At 39.8% G+C, this 16704-nt stretch overlaps 1 protein-coding gene across 1 annotated transcript in view; it reads right to left on the reverse strand.

Moving 5' to 3' along the window:
* PAH (phenylalanine hydroxylase) overlaps positions 1–16704 on the reverse strand; it is a 78467-nt gene that overhangs the window by 14866 nt on the left and 46897 nt on the right. The window contains exons 5-6 of the mRNA XM_001156919.6: positions 13268–13335; positions 1782–1978 (exon numbers count right to left, since the gene is read on the reverse strand). Of these exons, the coding sequence (XP_001156919.1) occupies positions 1782–1978; positions 13268–13335 (265 nt within the window). The remainder of the gene's footprint in view (positions 1–1781; positions 1979–13267; positions 13336–16704) is intronic.

Below are 16704 nucleotides of genomic sequence, written 5' to 3' on the forward strand. Positions count from 1 at the left end.
AGGAAGAGTATGGATAGAGTGCTTCCAGCTTCTGTACTGCACCTCACACAGTCTACCCCATGAGTAGCAGTGACCTGTCTGACTGGAGCATTTGGGAAGAGAATATGAATATTGTCAATTTAACTCTTTCTGTACTGCTCTTTCTCTCTTGATTGTTCACAGAGGACCTCATTCCAGTCTGCTCTTGGCCATGCAATGGACTATGCTCTATGAATTGGCAGGTAAGTTTACCTAATTAAGGGGTAAAATATTAGCAAGTCCATTTGTGTGCATATCTATATCACATTCTCTAAATCGCTCAATTTTAAAGCTGACCTCTGATCACCATCTCTATGGTTCCTGTATCTGTCTCTCAGTTTGTTGCAAACTTTGGAGGATAAGGATAATGACAGTGATAATGGTAATAATAGCTAACACTATATATGACCTACTGTATGTAAGACACTCTTTTAAGCTACTTTAGATATGCTACTAATCCCCACAATAGCCCTATGAAGTAGACACTTTTATTATGCCCACTTTACCGATGGGAAAGCTGAGACAGAGATAGGTTAAAGGTCTTATTCAAGGTCACAGCCACAGGCAGTCTAGCTTCAAAGTCTGTTCTCCTAATTACTATTATGTAGCTTCCCAACTGCTAGTATTACTGTTTTATTATTCTTATTATTGGCCATGGCAATGGAAGTAATTAGCTAAAGAAGTCTTTGAGATCCCCTTGCCTCTTGCCCCCACGTTCTCTGTGTCTTCAGGCTGAAGCACACTCTGCTTGGACCCTTACTCCATTCTTTATCTAAGAAGCAAAGACTTTCTAATGGAAGGGACCCAAAAGGTCATCTAGCTCACCCCCAAACTGTCCTGGCTACAACTTCCCTTCCTGCCAAGTAATTTCCCTGGCTCATTGCCCCCACAGTGGCCCATCTCTGCACAGCTCTGATATATAGAAAATGTTGTAACCTGTAGTCTGTCTCCCCACTTCTGCTTATTCTACCTGGCACACAGTAGGTGTTCGATATGTGCTAGTTCATTATTTTGTTTTTGCTAAATTAACATCCTCTTGGCAGAAAGAGTAACACCCATTTCACCTGGATATACTGTACAGAGAGGCTTGCGACTCAATGTACTTACCTATTGAGCTACTCAGATTTCAATTCAGTCCAAATTCACTGAATACCTGCTGTATATGCAAAACTGTGCTGGTTGTTTCCACATGCAGCACCTTACTTCATTCTCATAATTTCCCTATGGGAAAAGCTAAAGAGTTGATACAGTGTCCATTTGACAGATGACAAAACTGAGGCAGGTTTACTCAGCTGGAGAGGATCGAAGGCAGGATTCATACCAGATGCACAGACTCAGAGCTCAGGGCTCTTGGCACCATCCCCAAAAATAGCACATTTCTTACACAAACACACACTCCTAACTCATAACACAGCAGGAACTACAGGGCAAAAACAAAAACAAAAACAAACAAACAAAAAAAAACAACTCAATGAAGCACCTTGGGCTTTAAGTGTGAAAGAAAATACTTTTCAGGGACAGGTACACAGCAAAATCCACAGCCTCAGGTGTTTGATTGAATGAAAGTGGATAAACACAGTAGGGGCTGGAGGGAAGGCAGAGCGCAGTGAAATTTAGTTCTTCCTGGAGGAATCAACCTGCATGCATTTCTACAAGCACATGCTTTCATACTTGCCTCCACATACTTGTCTTCCCCTTCCCTCTCCTCTGCCTCAATCCTCCCCCAACTTTCTTCAGGGCCATTGACCCTGATGTGGACTTACTCTGCAGGAATTGAGAAACGTCTTCCAGCTGGGGAATGTTATCTTCATGGAAGCCACAGTACTTTTCAAGAAGTGGAAAAATGTGATTGTACTCATAGCAAGCATGGGTTTTATACAAGGACTTCAGAGTCTTGAACACTGTGCCCCATGTTTTCTTTTCTTCCTCCATGTATTCCACTCGAGGGATGGGCTGCCCACTAGAATACAGGCACAAATTAGGTGTCTCAAGCAGGGGAGGGGCACAGCAGAACGCAGGTTAGGTTAGCAGAGGGAGTCAGGGACCAGAACCTGTGAGCTGCCATCACTTGCTACAGCGAATTTCATACATTATTTGAAAGAGAAAAATTCCACATCTTGATATAGGAAACATTGTTGTTTTGATTTCCCACATGAAAGGGTGATTTGGTTAAGCAATGATACAGGCTGCAATGAGGATTTGCTCTCACTTTCGGGAAATCACTTGGTTTCTCTACTCTTCTAATTCTCTAATTGCTTACCTAGGGTAGAAATTCACTTACCTGCACGGGCCAGTCAGGTATCACAAAGCTGTAAAGTTGCAGAGATTGGCAATAAGGAGAATGGGGGCTGGCAGGAGAATACATTCCCTTTCTAAACCAGGGCATCTAAGTTAAAGCAACACAGTGTATTTTTATGATGTTAGCTAAAGCAATTATACCAGTGGGCTAAACTGGATTTAATATGTAAGCCACGAATCTGAGATCCCCTTTGTTTGGTAGGCATGCACTTATTGGGTTTGATATTTCTGCTCCTGGGAAGTTATAAAGGTATTTAAATACATGCTAAGTAAGATTCCACATTGTATACATATATCAAAACATCATGTTGTACACCATATTTTATATACAATTATATAATTATATACAATTATATAATTGTATATAATTAAAAATTATATACAATTTTTATTTGTCAATTAGAAAACTAAATAAATAAATAAGTTCTAGATCAAGGATAATAAATAAATATTGGAACAAAGGAGAGAAAATAAATATATAAATCCATTCTAAGGTATAAAATGCCTTATACCTTCTCTTCACTGAGTTTGTTCAAGTACATATGCCAGGCCGCATAGATCCTGAATCTCTTGGGGAAGGGAAGGCTCACATATCTGGATTCTAGTAAGCTCCCCAGGTGACTCTGATGCAAACTATAGTTTAAAAGTCATTAGTTTTAAAAGTCCGGGAAGCTCAAACTGGGTGGAGCCCACCACAGCTCAAGGAGGCCTGTCTGCCTCTGTAGACTCCACCTCTGGGGGCAGCGCATAGCCAAACAAAAGGCAGCAGAAACCTCTGCAGACTTAAATGTCCCTGTCTGACAGCTTTGAAGAGAGTAGTGGTTCTTCCAGCATGGAGTTTGAGATCTGAGAACGTACAGACTGCCTTCTCAAGTGGGTCCCTGACCCCCGAGTAGCCTAACTGGGAGGCACCCCCCAGCAGGGGCAGACTGATACCACACATGGCTGGGTACCCCTCTGAGACAAAGCTTCCAGAGGAATGATCAGGCAGCAGCATTTGGTGTTCAGAAATATTTGCTGTTCTGCAGCCTCCGCTGCTGACACCCAGGCAAACAGGGTCTGGAGTGGACCTCCAGCCAACTCCAACAGACCTGCAGCTGAGGGTCCTGACTGTTAGAAGGAAAACTAACAAACAAAAAGGACATCCACACCAAAACCCCATCTGTATGTCACCATCATCAAAGACCAAAGGTAGATAAAACCACAAAGATGGGGAAAAAACAGAGCAGAAAAGCTGAAAATTCTAAAAATCAGAGCACCTCTCCCCCTCCAAAGGAACACAGCTCCTCGCCAGCAACGGAACAAAGCTGGACAGAGAATGACTTTGATGAGTTGAGAGAAGAAGGCTTCAGACAATAAAACTTCTCTGAGCTAAAGGAGGAAGTTCGAACCCATTGCAAAGAAGCTAAAAACCTTGAAAAAAGATTAGATGAATGGCTAACTAGAATAAACAGTGTAGAGAAGTCCTTAAATGACCTGATGAAGCTGAAAAACATGGCACGAGAACTACGTGACAAATGCACAAGCTTCAGTAGCTGATTCAATCAACTGGAAGAAAGGCTATCAGTGATTGAAGATCAAATGAATGAAATGAAGTGAGAAGTTTAGAGAAAAAAGAGTAAAAAGAAATGAACAAAGCCTCCAAGAAATATGGGACTATGTGAAAAGACCAAATCTACATCTGATCAGTGTACCTGAAAGTGACGGGGAGAATGGAACCAAGCTGGAAAACACTCTGAAGGATACTATCCAGGAGAACTTCCCCAACCTAGCAAGGCAGGCCAACATTCAAATTCAGGAAATACGGAGAATGCCACAAAGATACTCCTCGAGAAGAGCAACTCCAAGACACATAATTGTCAGATTCACCAAAGTTGAAATGAAGGAAAAAAATGTTAAGGGCAGCCAGAGAGAAAGGTCAGGTTACCCACAAAGGGAAGCCCATCAGACTAACAGCTGATCTCTCGGCAGAAACTCTACCAGCCAGAAGAGAGTGGGGGCCAATATTCAACATTCTTAAAGAAAAGAAATTTCAACTCAGAATTTCATATCCAGCCAAACTAAGCTTCATAAGTGAAGGAGAAATAAAATCCTTTACAGACAAGCAAATGCTGAGAGATTTTGTCACCACCAGGCCTGCCCTACAAGAGCTCCTGAAGGAAGCACTAAACATGGAAAGGAACAACTGGTACCAGCCACTGCAAAAACATGCCAAATTGTAAAGACCATTGATTCTGGGAAGAAACTGCATCAACTAACGAGCAAAATAACCAGCTAACATCATAATGACAGGATCAAATTCACACATAACAATATTAACCTTAAATGTAAATGGGGCTAAATGCTCCAATTAAAAGACACAGACTGGCAAATTGGATAAAGAGTCAAGACCTATCAGTGTGCTGTATTCAGGAGACCCATCTCATGTGCAGAGACACACATAGGCCCAAAATAAAGGGATTGAGGAAGATCTATCAAGCAAATGGAAAACAAAAAAAGGCAGGGGTTGCAATCCTAGTTTCAGATAAAACAGACTTTAAACCAACAAAGATCAAAAGAGACAAAGAAGGTCATTACACAATGGTAAAGGGATCAATTCAACAAGAAGAGCTAACTATCCTAAATGTATATGCACCCAATACAGGAGCACCCAGATTCATAAAGCAAGTCCTTAGAGACCTACAAAGAGACTTAGACTCCCACACAATAATAATGGGAGACTTTAACACCCCACTGTCAACATTAGACAGATCAACAAGAAAGAAAGTTAACAAGGATGTCCAGGAATTGAACTCAGCTCTGCACCAAGTGGACCTAACAGACATCTACAGAACTCTCCACCCCAAATCAACAGAATATACATTCTTCTCACCACATTGCACTCATTCCAAAATTGACCACATAGTTGGAAGTAAAGCACTCCTCAGCAAATGTGAAAGAACAGAAATTATAACAAACTGTCTCTCAGACCACAGTGCAATCAAACTAGAACTCAGGATTAAGAAACTCACTCAAAACCACTCAACTACATGGAAACTGAAGAACCTGCTCCTGAATGACTACTGGGTACATAACGAAATGAAGGCAGAGATAAAGAAGTTCTTTGAAACCAATGAGAACAAAGACACAACATCCCAGAATCTCTGGGACACATTTAAGGCAGTGTGTAGAGGGAAATCTATAGCACTAAATGCCCACAAGAGAAAGCAGGAAATATTTAAAACTGATACCCTAACATCATAATTGAAAGAACTAGAGAGGCAAGAACAAACATATTCAAAAGCCAGCAGAAGGCAAGAAATAACTGAGATCAGAGCAGAACTGAAGGAGATAGAGACACAAAAAAACCTTCAAAAAATCAATGAATCCAGGAGCTGGTTTTTTTGAAAAGATCGACAAAATTGATAGACTGCTAGCAAGACTAATAAAGAAGAAAAGAGAGAAAAATTAAATACACAATAAAAAATGATAAAGGGGATATCACCACCGATCCCACAGAAATACAAACTACCATCAGAGAATACTATAAACACCTCTATGCAAATAAACTAGAAAATCTAGAAGAAATAGATAAATTCCTGGACACATACACCCTCCCAAGACTAAACCAGGAAGAAGTTGAATCCCTGAATAGACCAATAACAGGCTCTGAAATTGAGGCAATAATTAATAGCCCACCCACCAAAAAAAAGTACAGGACCAGATGGATTCATAGCCGAATTCTACCAGAGGTACAAGGAGGAGCTGGTACCATTCCTTCTGAAACTGTTCCAATCAATAGAAAAAGAGGGAATCCTCCCTAACTCATTTTATGAGGCCAGCATCATCCTGATACCAAAGCCTGGCAGAGACACAACAAAAAAGAGAATTTCAGACCAATATCCCTGATGAACATCAATGCAAAAATCCTCAATAAAATACTGGCAAACCAAATCCAGCAGCACATCAAAAAGCTTACCCACCACGATCAAGTGGGCTTCATCCCTGGGATGCAAGGCTGGTTCAACATACACAAATCAATAAATGTAATCCAGCATATAAACAGAACCAAAGACAAAAACCACATGATTATCTCAATAGATGCAGAGAAGGCCTTTGACAAAATTCAACAGCACTTCATGCTAAAAACTCTCAATAAATTAGGTATCGATGGGATGTATCTCAAAATAATAAGAGCTATTTATGACAAACCCACAGCCAATATCATACTGAATGGGCAAAAGCTGGAAGCATTCCCTTCCCTTTGAAAACTGGCACAAGACAGGGATGCCCTCTCTCACTACTCCTATTCAACATAGTGTTGGAAGTTCTGGTCAGGGCAATCAGGCAGCAGAAAGAAATAAACGATATTCAATTAGGAAAAGAGGAAGTCAAATTGTCCCTGTTTGCAGATGACATGATTGTATATTTAGAAAACCCCATCGTCTCAGCCCAAAATCTCCTTAAGCTGATAATCAACCTCAGCAAAGTCTCAGGATACAAAATCAATGTGCAAAAATCACAAGCATTCTTATACACCAATAACAGACAAATGGAGAGCCAAATCATGAGGGAACTCCCATTCACAATTGCTTCAAAGAGAATAAAATACCTAGGAATCCAACTTACAAGGGATGTGAAGGACCTCTTCAAGGAGAACTTGTAGTTGAACCACTGTTCAAAGAAATAAAAGAGAACACAAACAAATGGAAGAACATTCCATGTTCATGGACAGGAAGAATCAATGTCGTGAAAATGGCCATACTGCCCAAGGTAATTTATAGATTTAATGCCATCCCCATGAAGCTACCAATGACTTTCTTCACAGAATTGGAAAAAACTACTTTAAAGTTCATATGGAACCAAAAAAGAGCCCGCATTGCCAAGACAATCCTAAGCCAAAAGAACAAAGCTGGAGGCATCACGCTACCTGATTTCAAACTATACTACAAGGCTACAGTAACCAAAACAGCATGGTACTGGTACCAAAACAGAGGTATACACCAATGGAACAAAACAGAGCCCTCATTAATAATACCACACATCTACAACCAACTGATCTTTGACAAACCTGACAAAAACAGGAAATGGGGAAAGGATTCCCTATTTAATAAATGGTGCTGGGAAAATTGGCTAGCCATGTGTAGAAAGCTGAAACTGGATCCCTTCCTTACACCTTATACAAAAATTAATTCAAGATGGATTAAAGACTTAAATGTTAGACCTAAAACCATAAAAACCCTAGAAGAAAACTTAGGTAATACCATTCAGGACATAGGCATGGGCAAGGACTTCATGTCTTAAAAACCAAAAGCAATGGCAACAAAAGCCGAAATTGACAAATGGGATCTAATTAAACTAAAGAGCTTCTGCACAGCAAAAGAAACTACCATCAGAGTGAACAGGCAACTGACAGAATGGGAGAAAATTTTTGCAATCTACTCATCTGACAAAGGGCTAATATCCAGAATCTACAAAGAACTCAAACAAATTTACAAGAACAAAACAACCCCATCAAAAAATGGGCAAAGGATATGAACAGACACTTCTCAAAAGAAGACATTTACGCAGCCAACAGACACATGAAAAAATGCTCATCTTCGCTGGCCATCAGAGAAATGCAAATCAAAACCACAGTGAGATACCATCTCACACCAGTTAGAATGGCGATCATTAAAAAGTCAGGAAACAACAGGTGCTGGAGAGGATATGGAGAAATAGGAACACTTTTATACTGTTGGTGGGACTATAAACTGGTTCAACCATTGTGGAAGACAGTGTGGCAATTCCTCAAGGATCTAGAACTAGAAATACCATTTGACCCAGCCATCCCATTACTGGGTATATACCCAAAGGATTATAAATCATGCTGCTATAAAGACACATGCACACATATGTTTATTGCAGCACTATTCATAATAGTAAAGACTTGGAACCAACCCAAATGTCCATCAGTGATAGACTGGATTAAGAAAATGTGGCACATATACAGCATGGAATACTATGCAGCCATAAAAAAGGATGAGTTCATGTCCTTTATAGGGACATGGATGAAACTGGAAACCATCATTCTCAGCAAACTATCGCAGGGACAGAAAACCAAACACTGCATGTTCTCACTCATAGGTGGGAATTGAACAATGAGAACACTTGGACACAGGAAGGGGAACATCACACACTGGGGCCTATTGTGGGGTCGGGGGAAGGGGGAGGGATAGCATTAGGAGATATACCTGACAAGTTAATGGGTGCAGCACACCAACATGGCACATGTATACATATGTAACAAACCTGCACATTGTGCACATGTACCCTAGAACTTAAAGTATAATAAAAAAAAAAAAAAGAAAGACTGTGGCAATTCCTCAAAGACCTAAAAGCAGAAAAACCATTTGACCCAGCAATCCTATTATGAGGTACATACCCAAAGGAATATAAATCATTCTATCATAAAGACACATACACACATATGTTCACTGCAGCACTATTCACGATAGCACAGACATGGAATCAACTTCAATGCCCATCAGTGGTGGACTGGATAAAGAAAATGTACATATACACCATGGAATACTATGCAGCCATAAAAAAATGACATCATGTCCTTTGCAGGAACATGGATGGAGCTGGAGGCCATTATCCTTAGCAAACTAATGGAAGAGAAAACCAAAGACCACATGTTCTCACTTGTAAGTGGGAGCTAAATGGTGAGAACATACAGACACATAGAGGGGAACAACACACACTGAGTCTATTGAAGTGTGGAGGGTGGGAGGAGGGAGAGGATCAGGAAAAATAACTAATGGGTGCTAGGCTTAATACCTGAGTGATGAAATAGTCTGTAAAACAAACCCCCATGACACAAGTTTACCTATATGTAAATACCTGCCCATGTACCCTTGAACTTAAAATGAAAGCTAAATTAAAGATTTAAAAAAAAAGTCCTTTTGAAAACCACCTGGGAATGGACTGTGTTCTGAACAGCACAAACAGATGTAAACCAAACAAAGCCTGACTTCAAAGATCAGTGACTGTTCCCTAGGCTGCAGGCCTATTTCTCTAACAGGAACACAGTCTGGGACAAAGTGAGACCGTTTATCTCAGAATTATGGATCATCATTAGGCTCCAGATTAGGTCTTTCCTGCCCTTTCAGAATTGTACCTCATCCAAACACATTAGAGCACAGTCTTTGTTATTGTCTACAGACGAGTGACAGGGATTAGGCAAAAAGATAGCATTTTGCTTAAGTATTATTGAAAGCCAGACAAGTTCAGAAGGTCTTGTGGTAGCCAGCAATGACGGTGAAACAAAAAATCAGGTAAGCTCTTGCCCAAGAACATGCCATTATCGAGACTAAGCACTGATACAGGAGACAAACAGACTTTGGAAACAGACAGAGACTGTTCAATCCTTGGCCCTGCCATTCCCTAGCTGTATCAGCTCAGGCAATTTAGTAAACCTCTCTGAGCCTCAATCTGTGCAGCTGCTACGTGGGCTAAACATAAGTAACTATTTGTACGGTGTGGATAAATTTAAGTCTAATACAATGTATAAAGTACCTAGTATTAGTACTGACAAATCCTAACAATTGGATAATTGATCATTACCATTATGACTGATTCTCATTTTAAAAGAAAGGCATCTGTTATTCCTGCAACAAATTTCAAGAAATGGTAACATCCTGAGCACCAAGATGTTCTGCTGGTTGACACCTGCTGTTCTAGGGACTCAACATCTGTTCCCCATTCATCAGTAAAGCACCTTTCTTCCCTCTCAGTCTGTGAGGTTCGGGTGAGGAGAGACTCCACTCCTACCTTCAGAAGTGGGCATGTGACCAGGCTAAGCCAATTGAAATCCCTCATTCTCCTGCATTGTGCCTGGCTGAGAGACGGGCCTATGTCCTAATCAGAGTCAGTGGACTCAATGCCAGAACTGTGGTTGACTTTGTTGGAAATAGACAGGACCTCTAATTGAGTTGGCGTATCAGCCTAAAGGTTCTAGATTCCCTCTCCAAGAGAAATGAGGCCAATGTCTGAAAGCAAGGCCAAAGCAAAGGACACTAGAGTCAGAGAGGCAAATAATGAGACACTGAATCCTGGACCTGCCTGAGCCTAAACTATCCCCCTTAAACTCTTCATTTATAGTATCCAGTAGAGCTCTCTTTTATGTTTGAATTGTTTTGCAGCTGAAAAATATAAGCTCCTATGATCCGTTTTATCTATTCCTAGATAAAACTTAAAAGCCCAACTTCCACTCCAGTAATATCATCAAAACCTGCTGTAGAAGCCTTCTAGATGATTCTAGACACAATTCCTGGCTCTGCCTCCAATTCACCATTTTGAATCTTTACTTTTATATGGTCTCTTGGATTCATTCATTCATTCAACAAATGTTAATTGAGCACTGTGACAAAACAGTCAATTACCCCTGCCCTCATGGAGTCCACATTTCTAGTAGAGGCAGACAGAAAGCCAACACAACTCCGTTAGATGATGACAAATGCTATAGAGAAAAAAAGGGCAAAGGTATAGGGAGTTTCAGAGTGGGGTTTCAATTTTACATAGGGTGTAGAGAGGGCATGGCTGAGAAGGTGACATCTAAATGTCACCGAGGAGATGAGGCCTCGGTGCTTCACTCTGGAGTCTTCCGTTTAGCTTGAACATAACTATTTGAGATTCTGATTCTGCTTTTCTGCAGGTTAATCTGATTAGCGCCAGCCCCTGAAGTCTAAAGCAGTGATCGCTGTATCCCCTTTATGCAGTTATTGGGGCTGCTCATCCCAAGCTTGATAGCAGTGGCTCAGCAGTCACTGCTTTCCTGGGAAAAGCAGGAGAATCTCAATTCTAACTCTGCCGCTTCCTAACTGAGTGAGACCTTGGTCAATTTTTAAAAAGCAAAATCACAAACGAAAGCACAAAAATGTTAAAAATGTGACACTAAACAGACCATGTAAAGGACACATGTTGACAAAATGAGGGTAGAAACAGAAAGGTAGAGTGTCGCCTTGTTTGACCTCAGTTGGAGGTATACACCTCAGTAGAATCAAATTTTTTCTCCTCTCTGTGCAAGTCTGGGAATGACTGTGAAAGTGTACAGTGAGTATCGATTTTGGGGTCACAAATACACTTAAGCAAGTAGGCAAATTCGCAAAATAGAATCTGCAAAAAAAAAAAAAAAAAAAAAAAAAAAAAAAACAAGGATGAACTATATCAGACCCTGAAGTAAGAGACTATTTTGAAGAAGAAAGACATGGTGAAAAGAGCACCGAAAGCTTAAATGAGATGAGATAAAGTAAAGTCTGAAATAGGCTTTGAATTTTTTAAAAAGGCGAGCCCTTTACTAGCTACATGACCTTCGGCACATCAGTTAGTTAATCATGTGGGATTCATCTATAAAAGGTGAGAAATTGACTAAAAAATTTTAACATACTTCTGAGAGTCCAGCTATCTATAGATGATTTTCAGTAACCAAGTTAACTGATTAACATCCAGGATTGTGAGGTGATTCACCAATTTCACTCTTCTTCATAAGGTTTCACATTTCTATGAGAAGGAGGTTGAGGAGGATCTGTCTCCGCTCTCCCCAAATCCCAGCAACCCAGAAGTAAGTGAATGTACTTTCTAAGCACCTCCTCCTTGATTATATGAAGTGCAGTCTCTAGACTCTAGGAGTCCCCAGACACTCAGAAGAGTGGCTAAAAATACCCTTAGAATTCAACAAACCTGAGTGTAAAACCTGATTATGTCACATACTAGCTACATGATGTTGGCAACTTACTTAACCTTTGTAAGCTTTGATTACCCCATCCGAAAAATGAGAAGTTATTATTGAGGCTAAACAAAATGATATATACAAAGCATTCACCAAAGCCCCCAGACACACAGCAAGAAGATAATAAGTATGATCTGTTATTGCTGACTATCTGAAGGACTCTTGCCTGTACCTGCTTTGATGGTGTCCACCTGACTGAGCTGGGGCAAAGGTGGGGTCAGGAGAGGGAGGTCACCATCTTCTGTGAATCCTGCTCAGCAGGATCCAAGGCCCAGATGGGCTTAGATCTGACTAAAGACAGCACATTTTTGAATTCTTCCACTACCAAAAGTCATTCAGAAAAACTTTCTCTCTCTTTTTCCGGAGGTTTTTCCATGTTGAAAGTAACTTTGTATTCAGTATAGAAAGGCCCATCATCTTCTCCATCTCCCTGAGATTCTATCAAAGCTGTCAAAGTACTATGCCATGAGCATTCTGGACAAATTTTAAGTTTCTTCTTGTGCATGTCTTTTCTTAATCCCTTAACTCAGTAACAGCACTTGTCAAAACACTAAGTTTCCCATGGTGGCATTTCTGTAGTTCCTTAAGACTCAAAGGAGCAAAGCTGTTGTCTTCTCAAACATGTTTTATATTTGCATTTTCTTTTGGCTAAAATAGGGTAGGGGAGGAACACAGAACCCCAGACAGGAAAAAAAAAAAAAAATCCTAAAATTGTCCTTCACAGCTGGGTCAGACCAGATAAAAGTAGAAAGCTGAAGTTTGGTTGGCCTGAAACCTTGAATGATTCATTATTTCAGTAAAGCAGCCAGCTCCTTCTTGAATATAAATGATTCTCTTTTTCCTTCTTCCCTGTTGAATGTAGAGAAGACCGGAGGCTGTTTTATTCAGGACCAAGGCCTTTTCTAATTACTGCAGACACCACTGCGTAATTAGACAACAAAGCTTGGGAGAGAGCAGGGCCCCCGCACAGTGGGTAATTTTGTTTTGTCTAGCAGCAATCATTTTTTATCATGTGTTATTAAAGGGAGGGTTTAAACACACCCCCCCACACACATACACGCATGCACATGAACACATGCACACACAGAAGGCAGGACTCTTCATGCTGGTATTTTCCATCCTCAACTGGATGAGGGCAAGGGAGAAGCAGGCTGGGGGTGTGTTTTTCTCTCTTCCCCTCAACAAGCAAGGCAGACTTACTGGCGGTAGTTGTAGGCAATGTCAGCAAACTGCTTCCGTCTTGCACGGTACACAGGATCTTTAAAACCCTAGGAGAAAAGAGACACCTGATTTTTCAAGGCTTCATAGGAAGAGGTCTGGTACCTTTATGAATGCTTTGAATGGGGGCTCTCAAGTCATGACAGTGCATGTCTCCTTCCCTTCGTTATACCCTAAAACTAAAGTCTCGGTTAAACTTAGCTCTCCTACCAGATATTGTGAGTGACACCTTATTAGTAACTCCTTTGATTTAGCATGAGCCTCCTTGCTGTGGATTCCAATGTGCATGATCTGTTCTTAAAGAAACCTCAGCTACAGCATATCTGACTGACACACTTTGCTAAACTAGGCAAAGTTCATAGGATGGATGTCTATGATGAAGATGTACAATATCCATTTAATTCCTGATTAAGGTTTGTGTCTAGCTCTACCTTTTAATTTCTTGATAGACGAGCAGGCACATGCTTATTGCTCTTGCAATTTTTAAAAATACCATTGATTAAATACATACTATGTGCCAGTTTGTGAGTACTAGGAACTGATTTTACATATAATTCTCACAACAAACTTGCAAGTTCGACAAGTATGATTATCCTGTTCTTTCCGGAATAAATGGTGGTTCAGAGAAGTGGAGCCATAGTGAAGGTGAGGCTGGGATTTGGATCACCATCAGTAATTGTCAGCCTTTACAATCTGGCAGGGGTCTAGCTAACTGAGAGTCTGTCTCAGGACCTAAAAAGGATGATAATGGCGTCTTCTCTGAAGCTGACTCACAGGCAGCCTTTTCCCAGTGATTTGTAAGCAGCACATTTCCGAGTGAAAAGAGGCTAAGTGTGTCTTTGAGTGTTTGGGGTGGAAATGGGATTCCAACTGATTGAAAGACAATTTTCCAAAAACAGTTGATTGCAGTCTAAATTTTGGTAAGACAAGAGACTGATGTCATTTCCGTAGAACTCTGCTGTGGTTCTTCCAAGCCTTTCCCAGTAAGCCATGCCATCCACCACTTTAGCTCACAATTTCTCTGCTCCACTGTCCCTCCAAACCAAGGCAGTAGTGAATTCAAAACAAAAGCTTATGTCACAGATGGTAATGTTTAAAGGAGGCTTTTAAAAAGAGAAATATTCCCTGATTTTTAGATATTGTTTTTTGTTTTGGTTGCTTGATTGGTTGAATTTTTGTTTTGGGAGAGTTTTCTCTCTCTCTCTTTCTCTCTCTCTCTCTCCCTCTCTCTCTCCCTCTCTCTCTCTATGTATATACATATATATATATCAGTATATACATGTATATACACGTATGTATACATATATACGTGTATATACATGTATATATATACATGTATTTATATACGTATATATGTATATATATGTATATGTATGTGTGTATATATACATATATATATGTATATGTGTATATATATATCAGGGCCTACCAGTAATTGTAAAGACACAGAGGGCAATGTAATATAATGTAATTTGTTCTGAGAATCTGCGGCATTGATTCTGGTACACGGGAAAAAACTACAGACACTTATTGGAAGAAAGGAAGGGAGGGAAGAAAGGAGTTAATTAGTTTATTTCCTGGAATATATTTTGAAAAATAGAAACATCCAAATGTTTCACACTTGAAAAGTGAAGTAAAACTACTACACATTTTTTTTTACTCCAAATCTAAATCCCAGATAAATAATGTGATTACTCTGTTTAGAAAAGATTTTATGACACGGTTATTGCAAAGTATAACTCTTCCTTTCCCTAGAACACTGAATGGTTTTTAATCATTAATTACAGATTAGAAAGCTTAGGAATCTGAGTACTTAAAACTACTGTTGTGCCTCGTTTCTACTGGGTGAAGATAAGTTGGTTTGAGATGATGTGGTTAAAAAAAAAATAAAACTGGGCACCATGATTTACTTTCCAAACATCAGTAACACACCATTTTAGAAACCTGTCTACTGGACTAAACTAAGAACATTTATTTGTCCATATCTCCATACTTGGGGCTCAAAATAAAAATGTAATATTGGTCAGTCATTAAGGTTTGATTGTTACGGTCATTCTCACTTGCCATTCTTATTTAATAGTTAGTAGTGAATAGTTTTTCTCCAGGCCCTAAGGATAATATGTAGACTTTTGACCCTGTAAGGCACCTTGTAGAAAGGTCCATTTCTATATTTTGGTCTAGACTTGAAGAATATGAAGCCCATGGAGCCATTTGCCTAAAGGCCCAAAACTACCGAACTAGCACCTCCATTTGGATTTTGTGGTCCTCCCTAGGCTGGCAAGTTGAGATTTGAGCACTGAAGTAGGAATCCAGGAAGAAAAGAGAATTCCTTCAATCCGTGGATTTCCACTTCATCATGCTGCTTCTAGGAATGAGATATCCATGAACAGTTCTTACCCCCATTTGCCTTTATTGTTTATCTTTCATGTACCTTGCCTAGGTGGTTTAAAGATTTTCTACTTGTGAAAATAAAAGCTAATGTAATACTGTATACCCAGTTGATATTATCAATTATGTCAATTATGTCATATATCAATTATGTCAGAGGAAATATGTAAGTATATAAATGAAATGATTAAAGAAATACACCAAACTCTAACAAGTGTTACCTCCAGGTAGTGGGAAAAATAAGTAACACTAACAGTTGTATTCTTGAAAACTATTTATGCTTTTCAAGTTTTCTAATGTGAGAATGGGTTTCTTTTAGAATAAAAAAAAGAAAATAGTATTAAATATCCATCTCAAATCATTTTAGTGAAGTAGCAGGAGATTCATGTGAGAATGTGAGAATGGGTTTCTTTTAGAATAAAAAAAAGAAAATAGTATTAAATATCCATCTCAAATCATTTTAGTGAAGTAGCAGGAGATTCATGTGAGAATGTGAGAATGGGTTTCTTTTAGAATAAGAAATAAAGAAAATAGTATTAAATATCCTTCTCAAATCATTTTAGTGAAGTAGCAGGAGATTCATACATTGGTATACAGGAACACACACACAGATAATGCACTATACAGATCTTCCATTTGGGAAGGTTTCTAACCATGACCCTTTCCAGCTCCTGGTTTCTAAGAAGTTCATTATCAGCCTGCAAGGGGCCCCAACCAACCAGGTTGCAAGGAGTTTTGCTTTTTCAGTTACCAATGGTCAGAGAGCTCTGTGGCCTGACGCCCAGCCTCTTGGGGATCTGGCCTTGCATTCCATGGGCTACCAGACAACCACAGGGCCTCTGTAGCCATCCATGTGGAGTACATTCTGAATCAAATCGCAGTTGGTGATGACTGATCACCCAGTCTCAATTTAGACTAATAGCAGCAATTTCAGTAGCACTGCATGTAATTTATTTATAATCACCCTGTCTCAATTAAACTAATAGCAGCAATTTTAGTTGCACTGCATGTAACCAAGTATGTTTTGACAG

The sequence above is a fragment of the Pan troglodytes genome, chromosome 10 (genome assembly GCF_028858775.2).
Source record: "Pan troglodytes isolate AG18354 chromosome 10, NHGRI_mPanTro3-v2.0_pri, whole genome shotgun sequence".
Taxonomy (NCBI): Eukaryota; Metazoa; Chordata; class Mammalia; order Primates; family Hominidae; genus Pan; species Pan troglodytes.